The 26,970-nt window shown below is 34.8% G+C and overlaps 4 protein-coding genes across 9 annotated transcripts; 1 reads left to right on the forward strand and 3 right to left on the reverse strand.

The window, feature by feature from the left end:
• The first annotated feature begins 446 nt into the window (after positions 1 to 446).
• LOC118060816 (increased DNA methylation 2) lies at positions 447 to 6,881 on the forward strand. Of its 6 annotated transcripts, none has more exons than XM_073404005.1 (4): positions 555 to 696; positions 1,544 to 2,702; positions 4,959 to 5,960; positions 6,490 to 6,881. In XM_073404005.1, the coding sequence occupies exons 2-4, from the start codon at positions 2,660 to 2,662 to the stop codon at positions 6,726 to 6,728; spliced, it is 1,284 nt and encodes a 427-aa protein (XP_073260106.1). In that variant the 5' UTR covers positions 555 to 696; positions 1,544 to 2,659; the 3' UTR covers positions 6,729 to 6,881. The 6 variants fall into 6 exon arrangements, with proteins under 6 accessions (XP_034929990.1, XP_073260106.1, XP_073260107.1 ...); XM_073404006.1 differs by having other exon boundaries at positions 559 to 696; positions 1,494 to 4,104; XM_073404004.1 differs by having other exon boundaries at positions 559 to 696; positions 1,494 to 2,702.
• Positions 6,882 to 7,509: 628 nt separating this feature from the next.
• Positions 7,510 to 10,362, reverse strand: LOC118060818 (nuclear transcription factor Y subunit C-3). Its single transcript, XM_035074108.2, has 3 exons — positions 10,259 to 10,362; positions 10,031 to 10,076; positions 7,510 to 8,584 (listed from the first exon to the last, which is right to left on the reverse strand). The coding sequence occupies exon 3, from the start codon at positions 8,572 to 8,574 to the stop codon at positions 7,864 to 7,866; it is 711 nt and encodes a 236-aa protein (XP_034929999.1). The 5' UTR covers positions 8,575 to 8,584; positions 10,031 to 10,076; positions 10,259 to 10,362; the 3' UTR covers positions 7,510 to 7,863.
• Positions 10,363 to 13,757: 3,395 nt separating this feature from the next.
• Positions 13,758 to 17,111, reverse strand: LOC118060817 (cation/calcium exchanger 5). The gene is made up of 2 exons (XM_035074107.2): positions 16,044 to 17,111; positions 13,758 to 14,673 (listed from the first exon to the last, which is right to left on the reverse strand). The coding sequence occupies exons 1-2, from the start codon at positions 16,896 to 16,898 to the stop codon at positions 13,909 to 13,911; spliced, it is 1,620 nt and encodes a 539-aa protein (XP_034929998.1). The 5' UTR covers positions 16,899 to 17,111; the 3' UTR covers positions 13,758 to 13,908.
• A 761-nt stretch (positions 17,112 to 17,872) lies between these two features.
• On the reverse strand, positions 17,873 to 24,762 carry LOC118060819 (uncharacterized). Its single transcript, XM_035074109.2, has 13 exons — positions 24,657 to 24,762; positions 23,630 to 23,971; positions 23,396 to 23,546; positions 22,603 to 22,874; positions 22,370 to 22,520; positions 21,859 to 22,196; positions 21,636 to 21,786; positions 20,357 to 20,685; positions 20,174 to 20,285; positions 19,630 to 19,955; positions 19,410 to 19,554; positions 18,842 to 19,179; positions 17,873 to 18,554 (listed from the first exon to the last, which is right to left on the reverse strand). The coding sequence occupies exons 2-13, from the start codon at positions 23,960 to 23,962 to the stop codon at positions 18,045 to 18,047; spliced, it is 3,156 nt and encodes a 1,051-aa protein (XP_034930000.1). The 5' UTR covers positions 23,963 to 23,971; positions 24,657 to 24,762; the 3' UTR covers positions 17,873 to 18,044.
• Between the last annotated feature and the right edge of the window lie 2,208 nt (positions 24,763 to 26,970).

Genomic DNA, 26,970 nt, shown 5'->3' on the forward strand with positions numbered 1-26,970 from the left:
TATAAATTAAATAGCATTTAATAAAATCACATTCTTAATAAATTTTTAAGTTATTTTTTTTTTTTAATTAAATTTAATAAAGAAAAAAAAATCTATAATGAGTTAAAAAATATATGACCTTTCGCCTCTTTTCGAATGAAAATACCCATCAACAACCAAATAAAAATTTAATATTCAAAACCTAAAAAAGTAATTTTCATACAATAAAAAAAATAAACATTGAAACACCATAATAAATATAGAAAACATTAAACATTAAAAAAAAAAACTAACTTATAAAGTCTAAAAATGAAAAGCTTACGTCTATAAATCCTCGTAAATAGAAATATGTTTATGATAACGAAATAAGTTTTGTAGGACATGAGTTTTTTAAGTTTTTCATTATTTCTCAAATTATTCATGGTTATATCAATTTTTTGGGGTGTTCCAAGTTATTAATTTTCTTACCTTTTCAAACTTTCAATATTTTCTATTTTCTAGATTTTCAAGTCTTGTTTTGGTTAACGCTCCAGGCCAAAACAGTGTTGTGTTGTGCTGCAGGTACCTTGTATGGAGAAATGGCATGGCTTCTCTTACTAGCTGCCAAAACTACTAAAAGACAAACTTTCTCAAGTTTTACTATTCAAAACCCAGAACAAACAACAACCCATTATTTCGTTTCATTGCCTTTACTCTCTCAACCTCTCTTTCTTACTGGTTAGTTCCTCTTACTGCTCGTTCTCTACAAACATTATGTATGCATGTGTTTGATCACGTATTATTTCGTTCTTTGTTTTTAATTTTATGTTAGTTGTAATTCGATGTGTTAATTTTTCTTTGGAATCTGAACTTGGGGTTTGTATTTTTTTGCTTGTATCAAAAGCAAGGATTTTGATGAGTAACCCAATTTATTTTTTACTTTTTTTTATGGTTAAGGTGACAAGTGTTGTATTGCATGAATCTTTGGTTGCATGTATAATTTCATAGATGTTGATTCTCTCTCTCTCTCTCTCTCTCTCTCTTCATGATTTGATATCAGTTTATATATGATACAGTAATGAACCTTTGTTATATTAATTATTGAAGTTTTTTTTTTTTTTTTTTTGGTTTTGTGTTCCTAGCAAAATCTCGTTCTTTAAATTGCTGATTTTCTTTCATTTTTTCCTCACCTAAATCCAGTTTTGCAGTCACGAGAGTCAATGATATGAAGACTGTTAACTTCTTTTGCCTTAAATTTGCTGAGTTTTTTTTGGATAAGTAACCTTGTTTTGGTAGAACTATACACAAAAAGGAAATCTAGTTTTTTTTAAAATTGGAATTTTTTATGAGGTGTGGCTAAAACTTCCTTCAAATTGGACGCCTTTATTTATTTCTTCCGTGATTCAAAGCTGGTATACTTGATTGGTTGCCAAATTTGATTAGTCTTGATCTAATCCGCATAATAGTTCATAATTTGAATGAATTTCATGTTAAGTTGAATAATCTTTTGATTTTTATCTCATCGTTGTGGCCAGTTTTTCAATTTGTCGTTCACTAACGAGGAGAAGGCTTTTGTATCCCTTAGATCCCAGCTGGACTTGGTGGCTAGAAGTTTTCAGTAGATCATCAAGTCAGGCACCAATTCACAGGAAAGATCCTGACTCCTGAGTTGCCCAAATATTATTTTAATCAGCCTCTTTATGTTTTCCTTTTTACATCAACGCTTGATTTAATGTTGGTCTTAGCCCGTCCAATGATGTCATTGTTCAGTTGTGGTTGCATCATGCTTTGTTTTATTGCTATTATCCACTTGTCTGCTCCTTGCTGTATATTACTGTTTATTACCCTTAGTTTTTTGTTCCTTGAGCTACCAAGGAAAATAGAGGGCCCTTGCCTTCTTAGTTTTATGAACCATCTCAATTGTGCTCATTCTTAGCTACTGTTAATGACTGATTAAATCAGTCCACTGTGTCGAAGGTGAAAGGAACAATTCCGGTCTGGGGAATTGGCAAATTGATTTGCTTCATCCATATTCTGTGTTCGTATTTATTCAATTCTCAGTAACCAACTTTACAATTGGAAGAGGTTCTGGTACATTTTTAAGAGTAGTTCTTAATTCACAGAACTTGTGAGATCAATAAAAACAAAAGGTGCCAATTTTCAGCCATTTTTTAGGTGGATTTAGCATCCCTCCTATATTTGTTTCCATATTTCTTCCTCAGGACCTTTGTGTGTTGGACCATGTAAAAACTTCTGCATATAGAGTTTTTTTTTTCAATTATTTTTATGAGATTGTGCCAGATTTTTTCTCAATCGAATCTATCATGTCAGTGTTCAGATGACCAAGGACAGATCAGATTCCATTTTGATACTCTTCCCATGGTTTAAAGCAATGCAGATACTCTGTCACAGCCTTGGACATGTTTCAGCATGGAGTGATGTCAGTTGTATTCCTACTTCAGTGACTAACTGAAGATACATATCTAGTTTGAGCCATTACAAATAGCAAAGATATATAGCTTAAAAAGATTTTCTTGCTTTACTGAAATTGTGTTCCAAGGAATTGTTAATGACAACACTTTCGCCATTCACTGGAAAGATTTTGTACATGCATGTCACTTTCTTTTTTCTAATTCTAATTTATTGAGGTGAATTATGTGAAATGTAAGGTTTCTCTTGCTCATGATCGTGTGAATGGAACATGATAAAGTTTGGTTTGTGGCCAGTCAAGAAATGTGACTGGTGTGAGTATTTACCCTTCCTTGTATGTACTAGCAAATGTGTGCTAAAATTTATAAGCAAAAACTAGCTACAAACTTTCTTTCTTTTGGTTAGATGTTGCATTTCCATCTTGATGTCTTCCAACTTGTAAATTATTCTTTGTCTAATTACTAGAAACATTTTGAAATAAGTGAAAGTATACTTGGATTGCCATTTTTTATGGGTCCAGAGTCTTAATGAACTGCAATTGGCTAGCATGATCCAGGTTGTGGTTCAGCATGGGACCTAAGAATGCTAGGGTTCTCCATGGTCATGGTCCAAATTAATGTGGTTGTTTTAGAGTTGTTGATCTATCTAGTATGATGATGACATCTTGCATTCCACAGGCATTGTGGTTAGACACGTGCTCTATACATCATGAGAGTTTGATTTCAAATTCCAGTAGAAAAGAGCATGAGTCCAGAAGTTGTTATGAGAGAAGCATCAGACCTCAAAACTCAAGCTTATAGTTGAGGCTCTAAGGACATGTTTTTATATCTTTAAACACACTTCTATGCAGAAGTCATTTGGTTTGAATGTGTGAACCTAACATAGATGTGCTGCAACTTTGTGTTGAAATTTATTGTAACATAGGGGGTTTCAGGCCTGAAACATCTGATCACCCAGTCATAGTTTCTCTAAGAGATCATTAGAAAAGCACTAAACCTAAAAGCTCAGGCTGGTAGTTGAGGGGCCAATTGATTTGTTTGTAGTTGAGGGGTCAATTGATTTGCTTGTACGTCTACTTATAACTAACCTTTTTATCATTTTCATCTCCAGTCTTACTACTTATTTTCTTAAACATCAGCTGTTACATTAAGTAGTGGACCCTAGTGACGGATCTTTTTTGTTACATCTTGTAACAGAATGGGCTAGGAGAGGCATGTTAAGTAAGAAGTTTATCCTGCAATGCTAGTAACCCATTATGAAAGTTCACAATGGCATGTATTCCATGAACAAAACTCCAGCCACAATTCAAATCTTCAAACTCTGCTACATTTATTTGATTTATCTTTTCTAAGCATGCATTGTTGTTAACTGCTTTGATTGCTCCTTGTCATAATCAGAAAACATATATGCTATTATTTGTTTAGCTATATATTTTCGGGCTAGCAGATTAAGTTTTCCCCTTAGGATATAGACTAAGGAGAGAGAGTGAATACTTGTCCTATTTGTTATTGTTTCCTGACAACAAGTGAAGGACAAGGGCATCTGTCGACAGAAAAAACCCATTGAAGAATTCAGCTCTATCAAGTTAGCAAGTTGACTTTTCACCATTTGTAGCGCTTTGCTCTGCCTAGCAACCTTTCTCCATCCCTTTGTTATCTGAGACCAGGCTAGTCATGACGAAAAATTCTGGCTGCTGAAATGGCTGGTGACCTTGAGGTGGTTATTTTTAGATTCAAAAGATAAAGTTTCCTCAGCCATTCCCCTAAATTTATTTGCTTTAGGAGTTCTTCTGATATATTTATGTCAGTTAAGCCATAGGTTCAAGGAACCTTTCAATTTAAAAGTTTTATAGCTGAAGCCATACCTTGCCTAATGGAATTTTATCCTGTAACTAAAAGTGCGGAATTCCAAAGGATAGTTAGACTCCCTTTTAATCATGTTATATAGGGAGTAAAACATAGGCAGTTATGTTGCTAAATCTCTGTTGATGCACCAATATTTTGCAAATGAATGAGTAGATGTTTGCATGCATACGTTTATGGTTTCTCGTCAATTGTAGAAGTTTGTGAATATATGGTAGTTCATGTCATTGATTAGAGGAGTTTGGCTATCTTTGATACTATACAGTGTACTCGATGTATTTGCGCTGAACTAAGTTATTTTTTCAACACATAGTTGTATCATAGCCTACCAATCTGCCGTCCATCTTATGATATAACTTGAGCTCATAAGTTGTTTTAGTAATTCAGATATTTGTTCATGGCAAAAATTCAACAAATATGGAATGATATGTAAAATGCTGCCAGGAGCATGTGTTCCACTTGAATCATATGAAAATAATATGATTAATGTAGTTTCAAATTAACATTAACCCCCAAAATAAGTATTTTTTAGGCTCTGGCCTGTCATCATAAAATGAAAATAATATGATTAATGATGATAACAACATGTATAATTTAGGCACTGGCCTGTCAGCATAATTTTTTTATGAGTACATTAATTGAATTTTTGTCAAATTTATGAGAATCATTATTTGTTCTTTTCCTAAGTGCTTTGAATTTTTTATGCAGATTCCGATTTATTATATTGCAAACATATGGATACTTCATCTCAGGCTGCAAATTCTCTTTCGACTGCGAGATCAGAATCCTTTGTTGATTCAAGTGTCATAGCCAACAATGACCAACTTTTCCTCCTTTATTTCATCATCGGAAACTTTTTTGGGCCTGATGTGAAAGAAGGACCTAAAAAATCACTGTTTCAAAGAGCAGCTGAGGGGCTATCAACTTACTTATTAGAACAACTAACAGGAGGCTACATCAAAACTGAAGAAATAGAGCATATATACCACTATGCACTTCGAAAGGCAGAGAAGCATCTTGCTCTGAAATTATCCTCATTGCACCAATTCTTTCTAGGCAACCTACTTGCTTCTGGAACTGCCAGTTACCCTCATTTTCCCGATATGTTTCCAACCCACCTACATCCTCATTCACTAATGGATAATAGATACCAAATTGTGTCAAATGTGATATTCATCAACAACCCAAATACCTCCCATATTGGCTCAAAGGACATTGAGAGGTTTATAAGATTAACTGGGCTTGAGAATCTTCTGCTGGATAGAGATGCAGCAAGGTTTCACTCATATTTGGATGGCAGTGCTCTATATGATGTGATAGTGCATGAGGCTGGACCTGGTGTAGAATGGCCTCCCACAAGTACACATGCAGATGGCAACCTGCAAGCCAGGGATCTGCATGTCTATGATGTGCAACCTCTTAGCTGTGTGCCATATAGAGGTTTGCCTCCTTCTCACAGCTGTACAACATCTCTACCAGCCAGAGATTCTGGAAAATCTGCTGAAGAAAGTCCACGGATGGTTTTTCTTCCATCAGGGGCAAAAAAGGAAGAGTGGAGCAGTCTGGTGGCTGCGTGTAAAGGTGGACTTGCATTGACTGGTACTGCTGCAATGGGCCAGGTGCAACAGACTGTCGGGCTTGTTGATATTGGTGAGTGTGAAGATGCATACCTTTTCCGGGTGTCTCTTCCTGGAGTGAGACAAGACGACAGTAAGTATCATTAGTATGATTAAATGCTTGCTTCTTACTGAATTTCCTTTTTCTTTCCATGATGCTGTAGTTAACCTTTAGTAGATATATTGTAAGCATAAAGTTCTCATGAATCTCTTAATTTTCCTTTTATATCTTATCAGCTTGTTATGCTCTAAATTGTCTGTTAGATGGAAAAATCAAATGATGTTGTAGCTTGCCATGTGCGTACCATGCAGTGATGACATTCAATCGATCTGATCATATTTCCAATTCCATAGAAAACATCTCAGCTTTCACATGGGAAGACAACATTAACTGTGTAACTTACACTTATTGCCACCAAGATTCATAATAATTTACGCTGGCCACTCTTGTTAAAATTTCTGTGATGGTTTTCTTGTTTGTGTGCTTGAAAATGCCAAAGAGGTAACCCTATTAATTTTAGGTTGCATCACCTCATGTTTCCATTATATTAACAATCTTGATACCTTTTCCTTTCCTTAACCCTTTGCTCAGTGTCTTATTTAAACTATCCTTCTTTCTGCAGATGAATTCAGCTGCAAAATCGAAAATGATGGTAAGGTGCTGATAAAGGGCATCACAACAACAGGTGAGGAAACGGTGTACAGGTTCTCTCAAAAGTTTGAGATGCTATCCAGAAACCTCTGCTCACCGGGACAGTTTTCTGTTTCATTTCAACTGCCTGGTTCGGTTGATCCTAGTCAGTTTTCAGGCAAATTTGGCTTTGATGGGATTCTAGAGGTGATTGTCATGAAGAGCATGTAAAGTAGATAACATAATCCCTGTACATAAGTTAGAAATGGAAGGTTCATCAAGTTCCGGAAGGACCTCTCCACCAATACATGGAATATTATCACACATTACATGAAAATTTTTGAGATGTTTCTCTTTTTCAACAAGTTTTTTTTCTTCTTTATCCGATTTCGTGAGGTCAAACAACTTAAGTTTAACATGTATCTTGCATGTTTTGGTCCTTGAATCAGAAACTTCCGTAGCACAAATCTTTGGAAGCAGCACTTAGCAAATGTGTATCAGCTGAGTACATGCTTTCGAGAATAGGGATATGTTGTTCACCAACATAAGATCAGCTCTTAAAGGGGAACATAATACTGGTTATTTTGTAGTGAAACATAATATTGCTGTACTTTTCACATTTTAATCGTTCTGCGAAGAAGGTACGCGAAAGAACTTATAAAGAGTGAACCAAACCAAAAAAAATTAATCTGTTCAATGCTGAACAAAGGATTCAAACATAAAAATGAGAGGATAACGTCCAAGAGAGAGAAGAAAAGAAAAGAAAAAAGAAGCTCAATCAAGATCAGCTATAATCTTTTCTGCATGTTATTTACAAAAAGTCATGCTTCTTTTCAGCTCCATTCTTGACGGCACCATTTCATGAGGGATATCCCTTTGTGCTAGACGTTCAAAAAATGTTACACTCAATGAAAACATTTATGGAGCTAGGAAACCGAGTACATATGAACACGCAGACATTGAAAGAATTTGGGGTGTGGGGGTTCTAAACGAAAAGAGAGAGAAATCCACATTGAGCAACCATAGTTCACATACCATAACAGAAGGATGATGTTCATGGCTCATCAATTATCACGTACATATAGGAAAGGGAAAAAAACAACAAGAAAGTCTGGTCATTACATGACACCATTACTGAAATTTTCAACATCGACTGTCATCTCCATATATGGTTTTCACTAGAAAAGGAGTATGATATGCGTACTAAAATCTGGTAGAAAGGCAAGAAATATTGGCACTATCAGTTACATGAAAGCATTCCTGTACAACATAACCATCTGATCACCCTGGTCTCGGTCATCAAACTCAAACCAGCGGTAGATAAGTTAAAGTGAGCTTACACTTCTGAACTTCCATGCTCCAGTTACTACTGATCTGAGGGTGACTGCTGCTGCTCTGGTCCCTGTGGCCACATATGCTGTGCCATATAGGGGTGAGATTGCTGGGCATACATAGCTGGGTCTGTCACAGGCTTGCCCATTATCATCCCAGGTGGCCCGACCTGAGGTGCATGTGGATGTGGCATATAGCAGTAAGGGAGTGCATCAACAGGCCCTCCAACAGGCATTGTTCCTCTTGGGATTGATGCAAGCACTTCATCTTTCATATCCTCCCTAGGTACAATGTCAACCAGGAAATCAAAGATATCAGTCCTAGTGATAGCTGCAGCAATATCATTCTTCTGTAGTGTCCTCCTCTTGTTCTCCTCCGTGTGATTCCAAGACTGCAAGGTCAACTCTAAAATAAACATTTCACAAGCCCTGGCGAATATAACTGGTGCCTCAGCTGATATCATCTTGACATCCTCATCAGCCTTCATGATCTTCTTGATCCTTGCCAAGGGAAGACTATGATTTTTGAAATCAGTAACTTTGTCTATTTCTTTATACTGATTTGTCCAAAAAGACTGGCGTTGTTGCTGGAGTTGCTGTTGCTGTTGCTGGTGGATCTGCTGATAGGCAAGCTGATGCTGTTCAAGCTGAGCTCCTGCAGGCTGACCAGTAACTGATCCAGGATTTGAGGCAGCAGGCATTTGGTTTGGCTGATATGGATTTGTTCCATAACCTTGCTGATCCATTTTGATCCAACTAAACACAATAATAAGCAACTTAATGACTCTGTTTAGCAGGATACAAGAGGAAACATGAAAAACTAAATCCAGCATTTAATTTGCACTATATAGATATACATATCATATGATTGCATGCTGAAAGGAAATTTCATGAAAGAAATGGCTTTGCTATGAATAGCAATTCTCTGAGGTGCAGAACAGATGCAACTAAAAGGCGATGCAAATCCAATTTACACTATCCAATCAGGTGTTTGAATTATTAAAAAAATGCCACAAACCAAGTTTGTCTGATTTCAAAAACATAAACAAATAAACAATTCTCCCCAATAATATCCAAGATGCAGAATAACAGCATCATCCTTGCATTTTATCAAGGATGAGCTTTTATGGATATTATCACTTCAATTAATGAGGGTATATCCCAGTATCAATCAATGACATCAATCACACTTAATTCACATTCAAGCATGGTAACAAATGGCTTACGCTAGCCAAGTTTTGATAGGAATGCATCCTCTTAATGCTAGGAAAAGCAGAGAATCGCATAGCTGTGATGGTTCCGCAGTTAAATTCAAAAGGTGAAGTCTCAAAAATTTATGATGCCCACTTTGATGATGAAAATAATTAGAGACAGATGCATTTGGGAACGTAGAAGGCCTACCCATATCCCGACAACAACATAGTGCAATTATAGAAAGAAATTCATTACTAGATGAAATTGTTCAGCTCCCAAACAGAAACAGAATATAATTAATTTCCCAGAACTTTCCCAGTACATCTTTGATCTACTTCCTATCCTAGAAGTAAATCGCCAAGATACATGCACACAGCAGGATCCAGACGAAATACATAGATGCTAAAATAGTTGAGGGTTAGTATAATATCTAGAAAGAAAAGAAATAACCCAGAAACCATTACCAATAGTACATCCATAATATATTAACCGACTTGCTTTTTGTTATTTTATTTTTTTTAATGAAATATAGTTTGATTTATTTGACACAGCTCTTCCAGTATTACAACATGCCTTTAGGCAATCAACCATGAGCCCAAAGCAAACTAGTGATGATCTTGATCTTCTTCTGGTAATTTTGGGTAAAGGCCAAACGGTAAAGCAAATTCCAAGTATTCTTCATAAAGAAAATCAAACAAAAGAATTGCAATTCATTTCTAGAACCACGAGCAGCATCACATCACATACTAATTTGAGCTAAAAAAACGACTCAAGTAATAAAAAGGAAAAAAGATATCATACTGATACACACACAAACTCCAAAAACCAAGAATTCATACTTGCGTTGATTTCTACCACTCAAAACAAAGCCTTTGTAAGAACACATGAAAAGGAAAACCCATAAATCTTTTGGGATGGTAAAACACAAGATCGATAAAGCAAAACAACAACACATAGCGAGTGACATGCATGTGTGTGTCTATGAAAGAAGAAAGATTGTGGTGCTACCTTTTCTTTCTGCAGAGCTTGTTCCCTTGCTTGCAAGATCAATAACCTGAAGAAAAGCAGAACTTTTAGCAAGAAAAGAAATATGGGATCTACTTGATGTAAAATCTGTGTCCGTAAACTGATTTTTTTCTCTTTTTAGTTGAGGGTTTGATGATGAATCAGCAGAGTTTTAGTCATTAGTGATGACGTTTTTGTATTTAAAATGAGTGATGTTTCTTAAGAACAAACCTCAGATTGGAAACAGCAGCTGCTTTTGCTTTGTCTTGCGTTCCTTTCTGACTCTTTGATTTATATATTGTCAGAAGTTTAACCTCTTATGGCCATAGTAATAAACCCGGCCCGGATGGTCAACCCGTAACCCGGGTGACCCGTAGCAACCCGAGTGAGACTTGTCATGTATGTTTTTAAATTAACAAAACGATCTCGTTTTGTTTTACGAACACAAATCCCGACCCTTTCCTCTTCTTCTCCTGTTCCTCCTTTCTTCTTTCCAATCCCTTCTAGCTAGCGATCAAAGAAAAGATCCATTTGTTCTTCATAACAAGTAATTTTTCTGTTGCACTTGTTTGATTTCCAAGCATATAAACCACAAATTGATTGACCTGAGTTAACCCGTGTAATTTAAAACCCGGTTTTATAGCCGAGTTAACTTTCCGGCGGATGGCTTCTCTCTCTTTTGCCTTTTTTCGAGGAACTTGCCCTTTTAGGGAAACTACCTTACCTTCTTTAAGATCAATCAGTCTGTACCTGGTTTTAAGTTTTGTCTAGTTTAATTAAGACCTCCCTGTATTACTGTTAATAAATTTATTTCCCCGACAGAGCTTGCTTTCTGCTTTGACTTTTCCCTTTAACCTGGCTGCTGTTTTGTTTGCGGTTTGCATGTTGCCACGGGTGGTGGTGGCGCCAGGGGTACAACGAACGTGAGAGACCTGAATAGTTCGTTGGGGTTCTACTGAAATGTAAGAAGTTTAATAAATATATGTTTTTTTTTTTTGGTAAATAATAATTTTTTGTTTATGAACACATAACTAAGCTCGAGAGGAAGAGGAGATATGTTTACCTTAAATGAAAGTTTGATTATGAACACATAACTAAGTTCACGAGAGAAAGAGAAGATATTATTTTGATTTTGTTTTTTTAGAAAAAAAATTATTAATTTAAACCATTCATAAACCCAATTAAAATCTGATAACCCGACTAAAATTCAAAACCCAAATCTTAAACTGAATTTAAAAATTATGGTGTCTAGCTTATTTTGAAAAGTTGTAAAGAGAGAAGGTATATAGAAAATTTAATAATAAAAATCCAATGAGGATTCTTTTATTTGAGACCCTTTTCAATAAATTTATGTATTTCTTTGTGTTTGTGTTTTTTTTATTTTTTTTGTAACATTAAAGAAAAAAGTGACTAGGAGTAGTGAATTCACTATACATCTCAATACATTATATTATGAATGATAATATTATAACTATAGTTTTACCCTTCTTAAAAAACTATTAGTCTAGTTATGGAGGATAATACTATTATTTTCTAAAAACCAATTTTATTTTATTTTTTTGCTTTTCATAGCACAATATAAAACATAAAATACTCTTAAAATAAAAACTAATGATCTAATTGAAATCTAGAGTGTTTTATTTTTTTTTATTTCTAAATGCATAATAAAATTATTTTAACACCATTGAAAGCATATTTTCTTAAACTTGAAACCAAGGGATTTTTTATGTTTTCTCAAACTACTTTTTTTGTAGTTGTTAACAAGTGGGTAATAATTTGATTATTTGATAAATCTAAATATTATTTTAAAAAAAAATTATTGGCACCTATAGTATCTTTCAACGTTAAAAACATTTTTTTAGAATGGCGCTAGATGTGGCTTGCCATGCACTTTTTGTTGGTACCACATGTATACACGAAGAAGTGTTGGTTGGAATATGTTGAGCTTTTTTCCTTCTTCTCCCTCGTTGTAAAAATATAAAAAGTGTCATTTTATTCGTTTTTTTTTATCTAATTTACTTTTCATTCTATTTTATTGTTATTTTCTTTATTTTATATTTTTTAATTGCTTTTTCTCTTCAATTTCTTCTGTCATCATTTATTTCGTTTAATTTTTATATCAAATTTGATCCTTATTATTTTAGTTTCTATTTTTTCTTTTCTTTTCTTAATTGAATTCAATTTCATCAATCACCTTTTGATTTCAAATTATTTTAATATCAAATTTAATCCTAATTTTTTTCACCGCTATTTTTTTATCCTTTTTTATATTGCATTGTTTTTTATTTTTAATTTCACCCCTCAACACTTTGATAATTTAGAATCTTGATGAGTTATTTTTTATAGTTTTTCTTCTATAGAGTTGGTGCTAGGCTCATGACTAAGATATCAAGTTTCAAAAGTTAACACAAGTTGACTTTGGTCTTTTATAAAATTGTTTTTCTTTTTTAATTTTTTCTTTTAACATCTAATTTATTTGGAATTGGTTTTGTGTATTTTTTTCATTGTTCTATGAGGTTATCTCAATCATGTGCCTAAGATTGTAAAGATAGCAAGCTAACCCAAGTTGATTCCAATTTTTTTTTAACTGATTTTTTTTAGTTATGCTTTCAACGTTAAATTGTTTAATAATGAAACTTCATAATATTACTCAATTTACTTTCAACGAGCTTAATGTATTTTTTTTGTTCTCAATTTTTTGTGTTAGTTTATTTTTTTATTTATATTATTTAGACTAGCCTGTTTATTAAAACTCAACCAAGTCGACAACCCTGTTTTTTTTTTTTTATGTTAAAAAAAAATCTGGGTGAGCAGCGGCGTAACACCGCCCCTATCTAGTAATGGCTAAATCTGGAGTGCCTCTTAACAATCTTCTGGTTTTCAAATGTCCTTGCTCATGCAGAAACTCTATGGCACTTGTTCCTTATTCAACCTTACTTCATACAGATTTGATCAGGCAAGCATGAAGCCAAAATGTGTAAAAGATCCAAATAGTTGTTCAAACTCAAAAGATGGTTGGAAGCATTTTGGATTTCTCCTCTTCCAACAAAGACGTGAATGGTCAAGTTCACCCAGAACAGCAAATATTACATAGGAAGCATGTGTTGGCATGTCTGGGATGCCACAGTTAGAAGGAAGCAATCCATTGGCTTAGCAGAGTCAAAGCCTCCATGTTAATGCATTGATCAATCTTAGAATACTGGAATCCGGAGAATCAAACTAGCATTTAGCACAAGGAAGACCATCACCACCGTTTCTGCTGTCAGATTTCACTGGTTTTCGAGTGCGTATTTCATGTTTGTGAGACATTCATAAGCTCTGAAACTGGTTTGTTTAAACTCAACTCTCTGCAAACCTGTTTTGGCTAGAATAGAATTTTACATATCTTACGAGCACCATCACATATTAGCTGATAAGGAAGACATTCAGTAGCCAAAAGAAAATAACAAGGATCAGAAATCAGTACTCAGAAACTAGTATCTAGCAAAGTTTCAAAAAGGGAGTTAAGACAAGGAAACATAAGCATGGGGCGAAGATCAGCATATAGAAGAGAATCATGATGCAAATTGACAGAACTTAAGTATTGATCAAATTCAGGACAATAAATTACCAAGTTTCTCAGATATTTCCTATTACAAATATATTTGTATATGCATGGAAATGGTGTTTATAATAAAATTCAGAAGTTATGGAAAATTTGAGGGGAAAGAGATGAACACGCTCAACTCTCTAGATACAAACTATAGCTATTTTCAGATTACAGATAAAAAATTTCATAATCTTGGCACTCTTTATCATCCAGCATCAAGGCTTTGTATATGCCCCTCCCCTTTATGGATGACAAATTTGCAACATATTTTCAACTTTGTGAATCAAACCAATCACCCTGAGAACATAGCTATGACTAAGCTAACTGCCATAAAAAAGACATAAAGCCCAACAAGGCAGAAACCCCAAAACCTAGGCACCCGAAATCTGGACCAAGTGATGACTAACAGAGATCCCATCAGTCCAAAAAGCAAAAACACAAATGCAATCACAATACCAACGTGGAAATGGAGTTTATAAGCTTTTGGATAAACATCAGCTGTTAATATCACCAAAGCTGATCCAAGACCAACAAGCATGTTAAACATTGGTCCAGCAAAGCATCCAGCCATGGCCATAGCTGGCTGGCCAGCTTTGGCAACTGCAACATCAGCAACTAGATCACCCACAGAGTTTCCCCAAGCAAGTACTGTAAGCCCAAGGAGAGATGGGGGCACTTCAAGAAGTATCCCAAGTGCTTCCAGGCAGTTGAGAAGTTCACCAGCAACAGCAGATATCCAAAAGACACTCATTACAAATGCCACAAGCACCACCGATATTTGCTCGTTCTTTGGGGGTTCCTTTTCAAGTATAAAGTGCAGAGCTGCGAGTGAAGAGCTTGCCAAAAGTACTATGAACCAGAGAGGGAAATGAGTGTTTGGAAAGAGGAATGCAATGGGATGATCTAATGGCATGAATGAGTTGCAAGCATACAAAAGAGCTACTGGGCAAAGAGCAATGTTGGCAGATATGTAGGACCTGTTCCATTCCAAAGGTGCACTTTGAGGAATTGTGAGCTTCAGAAGAAAAGAGACAGGAAACTCCCATACTTTTGAGATCTGTACAAATGACAGAAACATAAATCAGAAAAGAAGACTTCTAATACTTATCATATATAAAATGATCTAAATATAAATATAATTACGTAAATATCAATTAAGAAATAATAGGAGAATTTGCAATCTTTTGGCTGGGTATTTCTTATGTCAAAAGACTTAATTACTTTAGGAAAGTCATTGTGAAGCAAAAAACATATGCATGATAATTCACGACAATAAGAGATGAACTGGATTGCTTATGAAGCCAAAGAGCCTCCCAAAATACCAGAAACGCAACACGAAGTATTCTTACTTGGGCAGCATAAAGATAACATATTCTTCTGGGTCAAAAGGTAAAGCCCAAAGTTAAAAATCAGCATTCAATACAGTCATAATCTATACAAATGGTTTTGTTAGTGTTTTCCCCCTGTATTAGTCACTTTATATCAGTCTCAAGGCATAATCTTATGATAAGGCCACATCACAAGAGAGGAAGCCCTAGACTAAGATGAGATTAAAAAACTCAAAGAAGGAAACCCCTGAAATATCAACAATTTTTACACCAATCTGAAAATAACATCAGCCATTTAAAATCCTCAATTCAAATTCGAAAAAGACCCTTATTTATATGTCGGATGAAAAATGATCACAATGTATATGGGCTATATCCGAATTATGGTTCCATGCATGGAAAATTAAAGATTCCCATCGTTAAACATTTCTTGGATCAAGTGATTAAACTTGCACTCAAACTTGCACCATTTGGTTGCAAGCCCAGGAAGTTTTAAACTTCATAGAATGACTTATTCAATTTGATTGAGCATGCCTAGAGGGCCATTGGTATTCTATTCTAACACTAACCGAACAGAATGAGGTTTCTCAGAAGTGAAAGAAACGTTACAAATTCCCTTCACAAGTGGCTAACAGAGTAAACTTCATGAGATACGAATTTCTGCTCTCTTCACCAATGTTGACAGAAACAGAAACTCCAAGAATTTATTATGAATTTGCAAAAATTATATTTGTATCTATCTGTTTGAATACCAAAACACTGAAAAGAGAAATAGAGAAGATAATTTTTTTAACCTCGTCCACATTCCTAATACAGGTTCACCCATGTTACAAAATTAATTTTTAGCCCAATAAATGAGAACTTCAATCATGTTAAGATTTCAGAACAGTATCCAAGTGAATATGCTTCAGTTTTTTCATTGTCAAATCACATGATACTTGACATTTAACCAAATGTAACAAAACTAAATTCATTCATCTCTCATAGCATTAACTTCAAAACAACACAAACAACATTCCATTTATCTAAAAACTGGTAATCCACCAGATAAGAAGAAGAAGAAGAAAGGGAAAACACAAGCCAAATCACAAGGCATTACCTTTCCACAAGCCCTCTCAAAACATCCCGAATGCTCCTTCTCACCCGCCAAACTCCCCACAACCACTTCACCACCTCTTTCGCAATCCATTTCTCTTGCATCCCTTCTATCATCACCACCGGCACAGCCAGCAGCAGGAATACTACCACTTCCTAAATCCATCCAAAACACAAACCCAACGAAAAACAAATAAAACGCAACAAACCCGACAGCCTGCCAAAAGAATATCTCCCCACTCAAATAAACATAAAACAAAATCAAAGCACCTAACAAATAAAACCCAACATCTCTTATAAAAGAAGCAGGATCCACATTAAATGGTGCAGCATAAATAGCAACAAAACCAACAACAAGGGCAGAAACAAAAGTCCCAGCAGACAATATAGCACCAAACCCAGTTCTATATTGCCCTGACCTAACAGCAGCAAGTGATGCAAAAACATCAGGTGCCCCATTACCTAAAGCCAAAAGGGTCACACCTCCCATACTTGGAGAGAGATTTAAATGATGGGTTAGCTTTGTTGTCACTATAGAGAAATGGGATTGTGCTGTTTCAATAAGAACATAAAAATGAAGAAGTACGAATAATGAAAGGCAAGGAATTGAAAGCAAGAACTTCTCTTTGAAGAGGCAAAAGTGAAGGGAAAGGTAGTCAATAAAGCCATTTGAAGAGGGCAAAGAGGTGCAAGAGAGAGTAAAGTTTTGATCTTGATTTTGAGCGAGGAGGGATCTATGGGGGATTTGAGGAGACGGGGTGGGGTAAAGTTGGGATTTTGAGAAAATGAGAGTGGAGATGAGGGTTATGGAGATTGCTACAATGGTGTTTAGGAGAGGAGGGAGAGAGGAGAAGGCCATGCCATTTCATACAAAGTTTAGGCCTTTGAAGCTGATTTGTTTGCCTCTTTTCATTGAGTTAGTGAGTGAGTGAGAGCGGGGGTGGGGAGGTTCTTGCTTTGACTGGGTTAAATTTATGATCTTTCATTTGATTGAGGATTTTCTTTTTGGTTTTCAGATCTTGTTAGGATGTGAGTGACGATTTTTATTGTTTTTATGCTTAATTATGACAATAATCTTAACGCGTTTACATGACTGGAAAATAGAATTAATGAAACAGGATAGAATAAAGTGTTTGTATTTACAAAAGAAAGGACAAAGGAACTTTCTTTATTTTATAAAATGACCTTCGGTAATTGAAGTATATAAAAAAAAAGGCATTGAAAACATATTTTATTTTTCTTTTTTAATAAAAAATTATATTTTAGCTCCTTCTTTAAATTCTGGAGTAGAAAAACATTATATATTCAAACACAAAAAAAATTTATCAACTTTTTTTTAAAAAAAACCCTTCATTACTTAAATTAAGTTTCAGGTTGACGAATAATCATCGAATAAACCCGTTAAGTTAGACTTGGATTTATTAACTATGACCGAAAGATGTAGAGTTGTCATGAATGCTGAGCAAGAAGATCAAAAGATAGCAGTGTTTACCAGACAAAAACTTTTTAGGGATAGTTGGCTCCACCTGTTATTTTGACCACCGACACAAGCACATCAGACCAACAGGGTAAACTTGCAACCACTTTTCTTAGGATTTATGTTTACTCAATAGATAATCGATTATACTTCCAAAACCTACCCAAAATGCTGTTGGCATATCTCAAGTTGAAATCCTTCATGTTGATGATAAACTCCCCACATTTTAGGCAAAGAAACACTGTATCTCTAAACAAGAACACTGGAAGGAAGTGAGGGGAGCTGAGGTTTCAGTGTACGTGGCAAAAGAAAAGAAAAAAGAAATTGCTTGAAAAATATGGGGTCCAATGCGGGGCTTGAAACATAGAAGAAATCAGTAGATTTCGTAATCCCTTGTCGTATGGAGATCGAACAGCAGATCACTTCAAAGAACTGCTTTACATTAGCACTGGACCTACTATTTTACACAGACCAAACTTTGAACTGTACAATGATAATCACAATAGCTAAGTCAGATATATGATAATGCTATCTGTAAAGCTTTCTAAATAGCCATTTCCTTCTCTGTTTTACGTCCATTGCCACAAATACCTTGGCTTTTTCCTCATTTTCTAGAAGTTTACAAGCTTCCAAGAAGTTCTCATCGTCCATGTCTGGTATAACTTGAAGTGCATTGACAATTTCTTCGATTGAGATCCGTTCTTCATTGTGCTCCTCCATAACTCCCATTGGTTTCAGACCAACTGGTTCTTTAGCCTCTCCTCGCTTAGGTCTGTGAACTTTCCTCGAAGCCATCGTTGTGGAGGAAGACAGAGACTTCCGTTTATGCCTTTGATCAGATATTTCAAGTTTTCCAGTAGGGTATGGTGCCTCTCCAAAAACACCATCAATCCCCATATCGAAGGCATTGTTGTCAATCACCGTGTTTACACCCAAGTAACTTGCTCTCCCTGCTGCCACGCTATTACCATATATTACACAAAGATCGTTATAGCTACCCAGGACCCTGCCTTTGTATTTCATTGCACCTGGGTGTTCCTGCAGAAAATTTTCATAAAATGAGAAGCTAATAAAATTTCGGGGAAGGAATTGTTAGGACTGAAATAACAGTTGCAATCTCTTCATCCAGAAAAGTACCTGTGTAGATTTTATTTATTTATTTACAACTACCACTATTATTGTTATTTTGCAAGCGAAAGTACAATTACCTAGCACTACTCTCAAATTTCTAATGGTTAAATGACATAAAAGGCCAGCCATACCATGCTAGGGGAATTAAGGCTGGAAGCCAGGACGACAATTTTATGTTTGACAAGGGAACATACCTTGATATAAGCAGACCAGTCATCATCGTCAGCTATCACCATCTGCTCTGTTTCATCCCAAGCAAAACCGTTCTGATTGAGAATATTTGTAATGTTGCTATACTCTTTCATCAAGCTTAGATACCAGCTTTCGACAGCATCTCTCTCACATAGAAGTCCAAATTTTTCATTGAATGCTGCAACTATCCAGGCCCAAGCTTGCTCATTGAATGTCTCATGGTTTTTGTTCCCTTCAAGCACCTGCTCTGACATGAGTTTTATAAAATATATTTCCATCGGTTTTGTCCAATTTATCCATGGATGATTAGAATCAATAGGGGATAGCCCATCTTCGTCATCTGTCAATCCAAAGGAAAAAATAAATAGTTCATTTAGGGTATCTTTTGTATTACCAACAGCATTATCTTCACAGTTGCAATTAATACACAATACTTCAGATTTCACATGGCCTGAGCCCATTATCTTCAGATTTCAATTTAACCACCATCACTCAGTACTTGTATGTCTTGTTCATCATAAAAAATTGAAAAGAAAAGGAGTGAGGAGGGAGAGAGATATATGTACATACCAACATTTGATCCGAGGACATGGCCATTGCCAACCACTGAGCGATGGTGGTTACTCTCATGATTGTTTTCGTCTCCATATATCAAGAACAAATCATCGTAATTAGGAAGAGCCCTATTGCGGTATGGATGTGCATCAGGGTAATCCTGCACTTACAAGGTGAAATTTTTTATTTATCACCACATTATTCGTGTGGGCATTATTAAATTCAGAAAAAGTACCTTCAGATAAGCATTCCAAAGACTGTCACCAGCAATTATCATGTGTCTTCGGTCATCCCAAGCAAATCCACTCTGATCAAGTAAATTTTTCATATCACCAAATAGCTTCCTTAAATTCATAAAACGCCTTTCTAAGACATATTGGTCATGCTGAGATCCAAATGCAGCACTAAACTTTGAAACCATATCACTCCAGGCTTGTTTATTAAATCTTTGATCAACCATACTTCCTTGACGAACATGCTCTAGCATTAGATCTATAAATAATTGGTCCATTGGTGGTGTCCAATCAGCATTCCAGCAGCCGCGATTGCAATTTTTGGCTCCTTTAAGAATTTTCAGAACAAAAGCAATAAAAGATTTTAGCCATGTAAATAATTAATTAGTAGGATTGTTTATGCATGATAGCAAGATGTTTCACACACATTCGACAATTATAATAGAGCATCTTACAAGTTTATCAGTGAGCAAAAATGGAAAAAGAAAAGACAGTACCAAAAACCTTTGGAAAAATAAAACTCACAATCACCAATACAGCCAGTACCTTGACCTGATTGGTTATGGCCTTCATCTGAGATTGAATTTCCATAAATCAAATACAAATCATTGTAATCTGGCTTCGGAGTGGATATGTATGATCTGGCATTTAGATGTTCCTACATTGTACCATATGTTAGCCATTTGTAACTGTAAACGGTGGTTATAAAATCAAAAACAAACAAAGCACCTTCGTATAAGCCTCCCAAACATCATCATATGCTTTGACTAACTGCTGTGTTTCATTCCAAGAAAACCCTTTCTGGCCAAGAAGAATCTTCATGCCATTAAAAAGCTTTCCCAAACTTTCATGGCGCTGCCTAAGGATATCTTTTTCATGTTGTGATCCAAATCTTTCATTGAGCATAACAGCCATATCAATCCAAGCTTGATCATCCAAGGTGTAACTGCTCTTATTCCCTCTATGAACTTGGTCTAACATAAGATCGATAAAATAGCGGTCCATTGAAGGTGTCCAATCTGGCTTTGAACAATCGCCATTTGCAAGGCATTGGTCCTCTTCTCATGCAAAGAAAAAAGAAAATCTTGTAATCATAACAATTGAGATTGATGATCTCATATTGATACCACTTTATTACAACTTTCTAGGTCTCTTAATAGAATATATTTTAAATAAATTCCAATTCTGATGATATAAAAATAAAAAAGAGTTCCGATTCTCTAGAATGATTCATTTCCATTCTGAAGGAAGCAAAATTAAGGTAAGGTTTGGAATTGTGAGTTTTGAAGCAATGAAACAGATAGTATCATTCTCACAGAAGAAAGAATTGTGGTGTAAAATGCAAGGTAAGAAAAACAGTAACTCATACCAAACAATGTCACTCTTACACCATTTTAGGAATATATATAGCTAAATCTAACACATTTTATTTTTTTAGGTTACAAAGCTTACAATTTTTTTTTTTAGATAGATTACCTTCTAAAACAGAATTAATGGCATGCATTACTTACTTCATTGATAATGACAATACCATTAAAAGTAAATATTCTATAACACAATGTTCTAACTAAAGTAGTTAATATTATAGGGGCATTGATGATTAATCTATTTTCTCTTATAAATAGGATATATTCTCCAACATTAGCCTTTCCTTCTTTTACTTCTTCCGTGTAAAGAAAGCAAATGCCCCCATCATGAAATAACATTCAAATTGACCTTTCAAAGTACATGAACATTATTGGAACAGGGGGAAAAGAAAAGGTTGAAAGCTTTAGGGAAAGGGGAATATTTTAGAGATAATAAAAGCAGTTATGCAGCAATTATACTGGACATACCAGCACAAGTAACAACTTGCATCATACAACATTGTCCTCATTCAGACAGACTTGATATAAGAGGCACTTTCACTCAATTTTTACCTGTCAATCTCATGGTTTGAGATAATATGCTTTGACTTCCATGCAATATTATTTTTATCCTAATTTTCATGGCTGAATAAAAAACATACCAACCATCAACACTGGAGGTTTGCTGTCAATATCCGCCAGTTGAGCCATGTCACTGTATCTTCCACTGGAGCTTTCTTCCCCGTATATAACACATAGCTTGTAGTAGCTTGCAACAGATTTATTTCTGTATGATCGAACATGAGGATACACCTGCATATATTACTTGTAAGTTACAAAATGATGCTGAAGACATTTCAGATAAATGAAAAGATGGTAATTCACCTTGGTATAAGAATCCCAAACACAATCTTCAGCAGTTACCATGTCTCGAGTTTCATCCCAAGAAAATCCACTCTGCTCGAGTAGATATTTTATGTCATTATACCGCGCCCTCAAATGGTTGAACTGATTTTTCAGGATGCTATCATCATATTGTGACCCGAATTTTGCTTTGAACAACCTGGTTAATTCAACCCATGCTTCAGTTGTCAATTCATGACCGATTTTATTCCCTATAAGGGCCTGGTTTTGCAACAAGTCAATAAAGTAGCGATCCATTGATGATTTCCAACATGGTCCCACGTCACTTCGAACAGAGTGATGGCGACCCTTATTTTTGTCTGCATAAATGATAAAACCAGTTTGTATGTGAAATAATTCATTTGCAAAATATATAGTGGCTTCAATAAAGCATCGAAATTAATTTTAGAAAGCAAAATATCAAACATCTCGCAAATCAGTTCCACAAACTTCATAACTAAACCTGGCTTTTCAAAAAAATCATTAAACTTACCAGTTTTAACTTGTACGGTGACATCTTCAAAGTTTTCATCTTGGTGAATGCAACCTTGATGTCCACCGATGAGTTCATTTCCATAAACCAAGCTCAAATCTTGATAGTTTAGTAAGGTCTTCTTTCTATATGAATGCATATCAGGGTGTGCCTACATCTACAATAGTGAGTACAAATGTACCAGTATGAAGTAAAATCTCAAATAGGATTTAACAATATATACCCTGAAATACCTTTCTCTCAAGTAGACTTCTCATCTCACAATAGTACTTGAAAAGTTTCTTATAGCGGCGCTTTAGAACATTTTTTCCATATTGAGAACAAAATTTTGCATTGAACAAAGTAAGCATGTCTTTCCATGCTTCTTTGCTGAATGTATTATTGCTTTTGCTTCCTTTTTTGACTTGGACCAACATAAGCTCAAGAAAAAATCGGTCCATGGCTGATGTCCACTTTGCCTTCACACAATTAGTGCTTTCTGAGGGAAAGCCACCCATTCCAGCATCTACATTTGAGAAAGAAATTGGTCCGTGAGACATTTCTTCATAAAAAACAAAAACTTGCTGTGAGATGTAAATACTACTAGCTAACCCAAAATAGTTCTTATTTAATTTAGACAACGATACACAATTTCTGAAAAAAGAACTAGAATCTTGTCATTAAATATAAACTATTACATTCTTATTACAAAAATGTTAAGAAGACTGTAAACAAGGCTGATAAAAGCCATGGCACTTGAAGGTATTTAGCTTAGCTTCAGGCATTTGAGCATGCTAATTATGCTAAGAAGTAGATGCCTATGGCTGACTTCAAGTGAAACGAAGGCTAATATGTTGGAGATGATAAATGGCCATTTGCCTCAAGTACTATAAATAACAGCAGCAACATTATCATGTAACTATAAATGACCAAAAAGGTGGGGCTTGTAAAACAAAAGCCTTGCATAAAGAATCATAGACATTACTCAAGTTCAGATGCCAATAGAAACACAACCTCACTGCACATACATTTTAAACAAAAACATACCAAAGTTCAGGCCTTGAATATCATCATCCAAGTCTATATCATGACTTGAACGGCTGTATCTTCCATCTGCTGCTGTATATGCAAATATCAAGCACAAATCATTGAAGTTCACCAAAAACTTCCTCCAGTAGTACTGTGCATCAGGGTTCGCCTGCACACATACTTCATCAGTTTACTTTCCCACAAAGCCAGAGGAAGAAAAAACAATAACCCATGAAAAATGACTTGCCAGACCTTGATAATGGATACCCATGCATCATCACTAGCTAAAACCATTTTTCGATTATCATCCCAAGAAAATCCACTCTGTTCAAGAAGATTCTTCACATCATTGTATTGCTTCCACAAATTTGAATAATGACTTTTCAAGGTGTCTCGGTCATATTTAGTCCCGAATCTTGAATTGAACATGGTCAGCATATCCGTCCAAGCTTGCTTGTTGAAGGTATGACCCATTCTATTTCCCCTATGCAACTGATCTAACATAAGATCGATGAAATACCGCTCCATCATTGACGTCCAATTAATTCTCATTCGATCATTAATCGGAAGCATTTGGCCAGCCATTTTCTTACCCTACAACATCGAAGTTCCAGATTTTAACTATAACCAAAGTTCCTTTCAAATGAATGTTACAATTCCCAATCAGCACCAAACAATCATACAACGCAAAATTACTAATCAATTACATACAACAAAAAAGTGGCCTTTGTTCATTTAATCTTTCAACAGTTTGACATTAAGTAACTGGAATACTCTCAAACTCAGACACAACTACAATGCTGCAACCCAAGACTTCAACCATTACAACCTCCAAGATCAAAACTTTCATTGGAAACCAAACTTTTTGGCATGAAAACAAAGCTGACGCTAGGGGCAGCTGTGTCTGTCGAGACTGCCCCATCTGGGTTGTCCATTGCCCACAAACGCCAATGGGACCTGAATGGATCAGATGGGGCAGCTACCTCTTAACATCTAAAAGAAATACTGGCCAAGCAATAACCAATTACACTCAATCAATTCATTGCATAAAAGAAATGAGATTTTACTATTGTACAAGATAATGGGTGTTAAAATAACTAAGAATTAAGCTCTTTTTCAACAAAAATGGATGCTCATATTGGAACAACAAAATTACCCACCAAAAAAGCCAAACAAGACATTATTAATTAAACAAAAGTTCATTAATTTAAGCTTTGCAGGACCAAACTGAGTGTTTAGTACAGGAAAAAAAAAGATAAAATTATTAACGTATCCTTACCTTTGATTTTGCTACATCGGAGAAGAAAAGGGCAACTGAAGAACGGTTGCCCGGGTCTGTTATACGGGTTATTTGAAGTTTGAACAAGTGACTGATTGGATTAACACAAAAATATATATTGTAATTACAACTTTACCCCTGTAAAAAGGCGACCACTAAATTTATACGGGTTATTTGAACAAGCGACCACCGAGTAAAATTAATTTTTTTACTAATACACAATTATTTTTTAAAATTATATGGAGTTAGAAGGGTAAATTCATTTTGTTTTGCAGAATAAAAGTAATAATTTAATTCTAGAATAAAATAATTTGAAATTAACTACTCTGGACATTTATTTTTTGTATTTTTAAAATAGTATAATTACTTTAATGTTTTTATAGATAAAATCAATTGAACTCTTATTAAAGGATTATTTTTACATTTTATATTTTTTATTGTAATATTCAAGAGTGGGATGTTGTTATAAATCATATTTATTAAATATAATTAAAAAAGCTTACTAGCTTGTGTCGTGCATTTGCTAACACGTGGATAATCCAATATTATTCGATGATGTGTGAGGGGTTGTCTAACCTAAAACTTTATTTTTTAGGATGTCATTTGAAATGTCTCCAAATCCTAAACTAGATGAGACAATGCTTGTCCCATGATTATCAGTGATTTGAGGCAGGTGGTCATTTCTTTTTCCCTTTTTTCTTTTTGCTTCCATTTAGATTTCCACACCAACACTTAAAAAAATCAATAATAACCCTTTAATTTGTTGGTTTTTCAAATTTAGTCCTTTTTTATTATGATTTTATTATCTTAAATAATTTATTGAATTTAATTCTCTTCCTATTTTTATTTTTTTTTGAATTGTTTTTTCAATTAATTTTGTTTTATGTTTTCACCTCCTGTGCTTTTTTATCCTACCAAAGTTAATTTTTATTTTTATTTTATTGTCAATTTTTAACCTGACAAGTTTTCAAGTTTCCTTAGTCGCGCGTCTTGAACGAGAACTCATTGAAGATTACAGCAATATCCGATACAAACTAAGAGGAAGATGATGTTCTAATAATAAAATTATATTTTGAGTTTTGGCAGGAATCCAGGGTTCATTGTCGATGAAGCCTGGGCTGATGATTCTGTTGAGATTCAGAATTAATTTATTGAAACCAGTAACTGCTTCGGAAGTTCTCTGTGCTGTTAAGGGAGTGCTCGACATTACTCGATGAAAAAAACACCTGTCTATTTTTTATATAGCCTCTGTGAGCGATCAAATCTGTGAAGATACGAATTTTGGCATTAGATTTTGGAGCTTTTTTGCGTTGGATGTGAATTGAAAGATAACAAATTCACATGATAGTTTCAGCATGGTGTTGCTACGAGATGAAAATATGAACAGAGATGAGTTGGTGATGGCGAAGAAACACTTGGCAATGAAAAAATGGAAAGAGCTCAGCTGACATGCAATGTCTTGTAGTCGGTGCGTATGTTGGGCCTAAACATAGTTTGGGTTTCTTATGTTGGGCCTAAAGATGGGCTTGGATTTTTGTATTCGAGGAAATTAGGCTTCTTATAAAAGTGATGCATTGATGTTACATGATATAAATTGTTCGTGAACATGAGAATGTTTAGAAACGTGATTATATTAAAAAAATTTAAAATTTTATTTTTTTAATAAGAATTAATTTTTTTTATATATTTTTGATCATTTTGATATTTTGATCTCAAAATTAATTTTTAAAAAATAAAAAAAATATTATTTTGATACATTTCAGTATAAAAACCATTTTAAAAAAAATCACAATCATACTTTCAAACAGGCTTTTAACATAACGATGATAAAAATAAAAGAAAAAAAACATTATGATTAAAAAAATGAACATGGCTTGTTTCCCTTATTGCTATTACTTTAAGATATGAATGATGTTGTGCATTAAAGCATGAGACAGTGATGGTGCATGAAATTATATATATATATATATATATATAGTCAAAATGGCCTAACCAAACCTTCTTCTCCATTTCCCAATCGAACCATCTTATCTCCATACCTAACCTTTCCATCTCCAATCTAACCCTCCTCTCTTTGTCCCAACCTAACCCTCTGATTTCATATCCTAACCTTGTTTGTAGCCAAACCAAACCCTTCCCCGTTAGCCTAGTCTAACCCTTTTATGTTTAACTGAACTAGGCGAAGCTCAGCTGAATCCTCTTTGATCTTGGCCCAACCAAAACATGCATTTAATCTATAATGATCATCAAATTGTATTTTAAAATTATAATAATTATTATTTTTATTTTTATATATTTTAATTGGATAATTTTA

Source organism: Populus alba, chromosome 13, assembly GCF_005239225.2.
Source record: "Populus alba chromosome 13, ASM523922v2, whole genome shotgun sequence".
Lineage (NCBI taxonomy): Eukaryota > Viridiplantae > Streptophyta > Magnoliopsida > Malpighiales > Salicaceae > Populus > Populus alba.

Bases quoted from the DNA above. Each gene is read 5' to 3' on its own strand.
- LOC118060816 (XM_035074099.2), top strand. From the start codon at position 558: ATGGCATGGCTTCTCTTACTAGCTGCCAAAACTACTAAAAGACAAACT. The intron at 697-4,958 runs GTTAGTTCCTCT...TTTTTTATGCAG, and splicing joins TCAACCTCTCTTTCTTACTG to ATTCCGATTTATTATATTGC. The intron at 5,961-6,489 runs GTAAGTATCATT...TTCTTTCTGCAG, and splicing joins TGGAGTGAGACAAGACGACA to ATGAATTCAGCTGCAAAATC.
- LOC118060818 (XM_035074108.2), bottom strand. From the start codon at position 8,574: ATGGATCAGCAAGGTTATGGAACAAATCCATATCAGCCAAACCAAATG.
- LOC118060817 (XM_035074107.2), bottom strand. From the start codon at position 16,898: ATGGCCTTCTCCTCTCTCCCTCCTCTCCTAAACACCATTGTAGCAATC. The intron at 14,674-16,043 runs GTAATGCCTTGT...TCATTTGTACAG, and splicing joins TTGAGAGGGCTTGTGGAAAG to ATCTCAAAAGTATGGGAGTT.
- LOC118060819 (XM_035074109.2), bottom strand. From the start codon at position 23,962: ATGGCTGGCCAAATGCTTCCGATTAATGATCGAATGAGAATTAATTGG. The intron at 22,197-22,369 runs GTAAGTTTAATG...TCATTTATGCAG, and splicing joins CACCGTACAAGTTAAAACTG to ACAAAAATAAGGGTCGCCAT. The intron at 19,956-20,173 runs GTACTGGCTGTA...AAATTCTTAAAG, and splicing joins CCATAACCAATCAGGTCAAG to GAGCCAAAAATTGCAATCGC.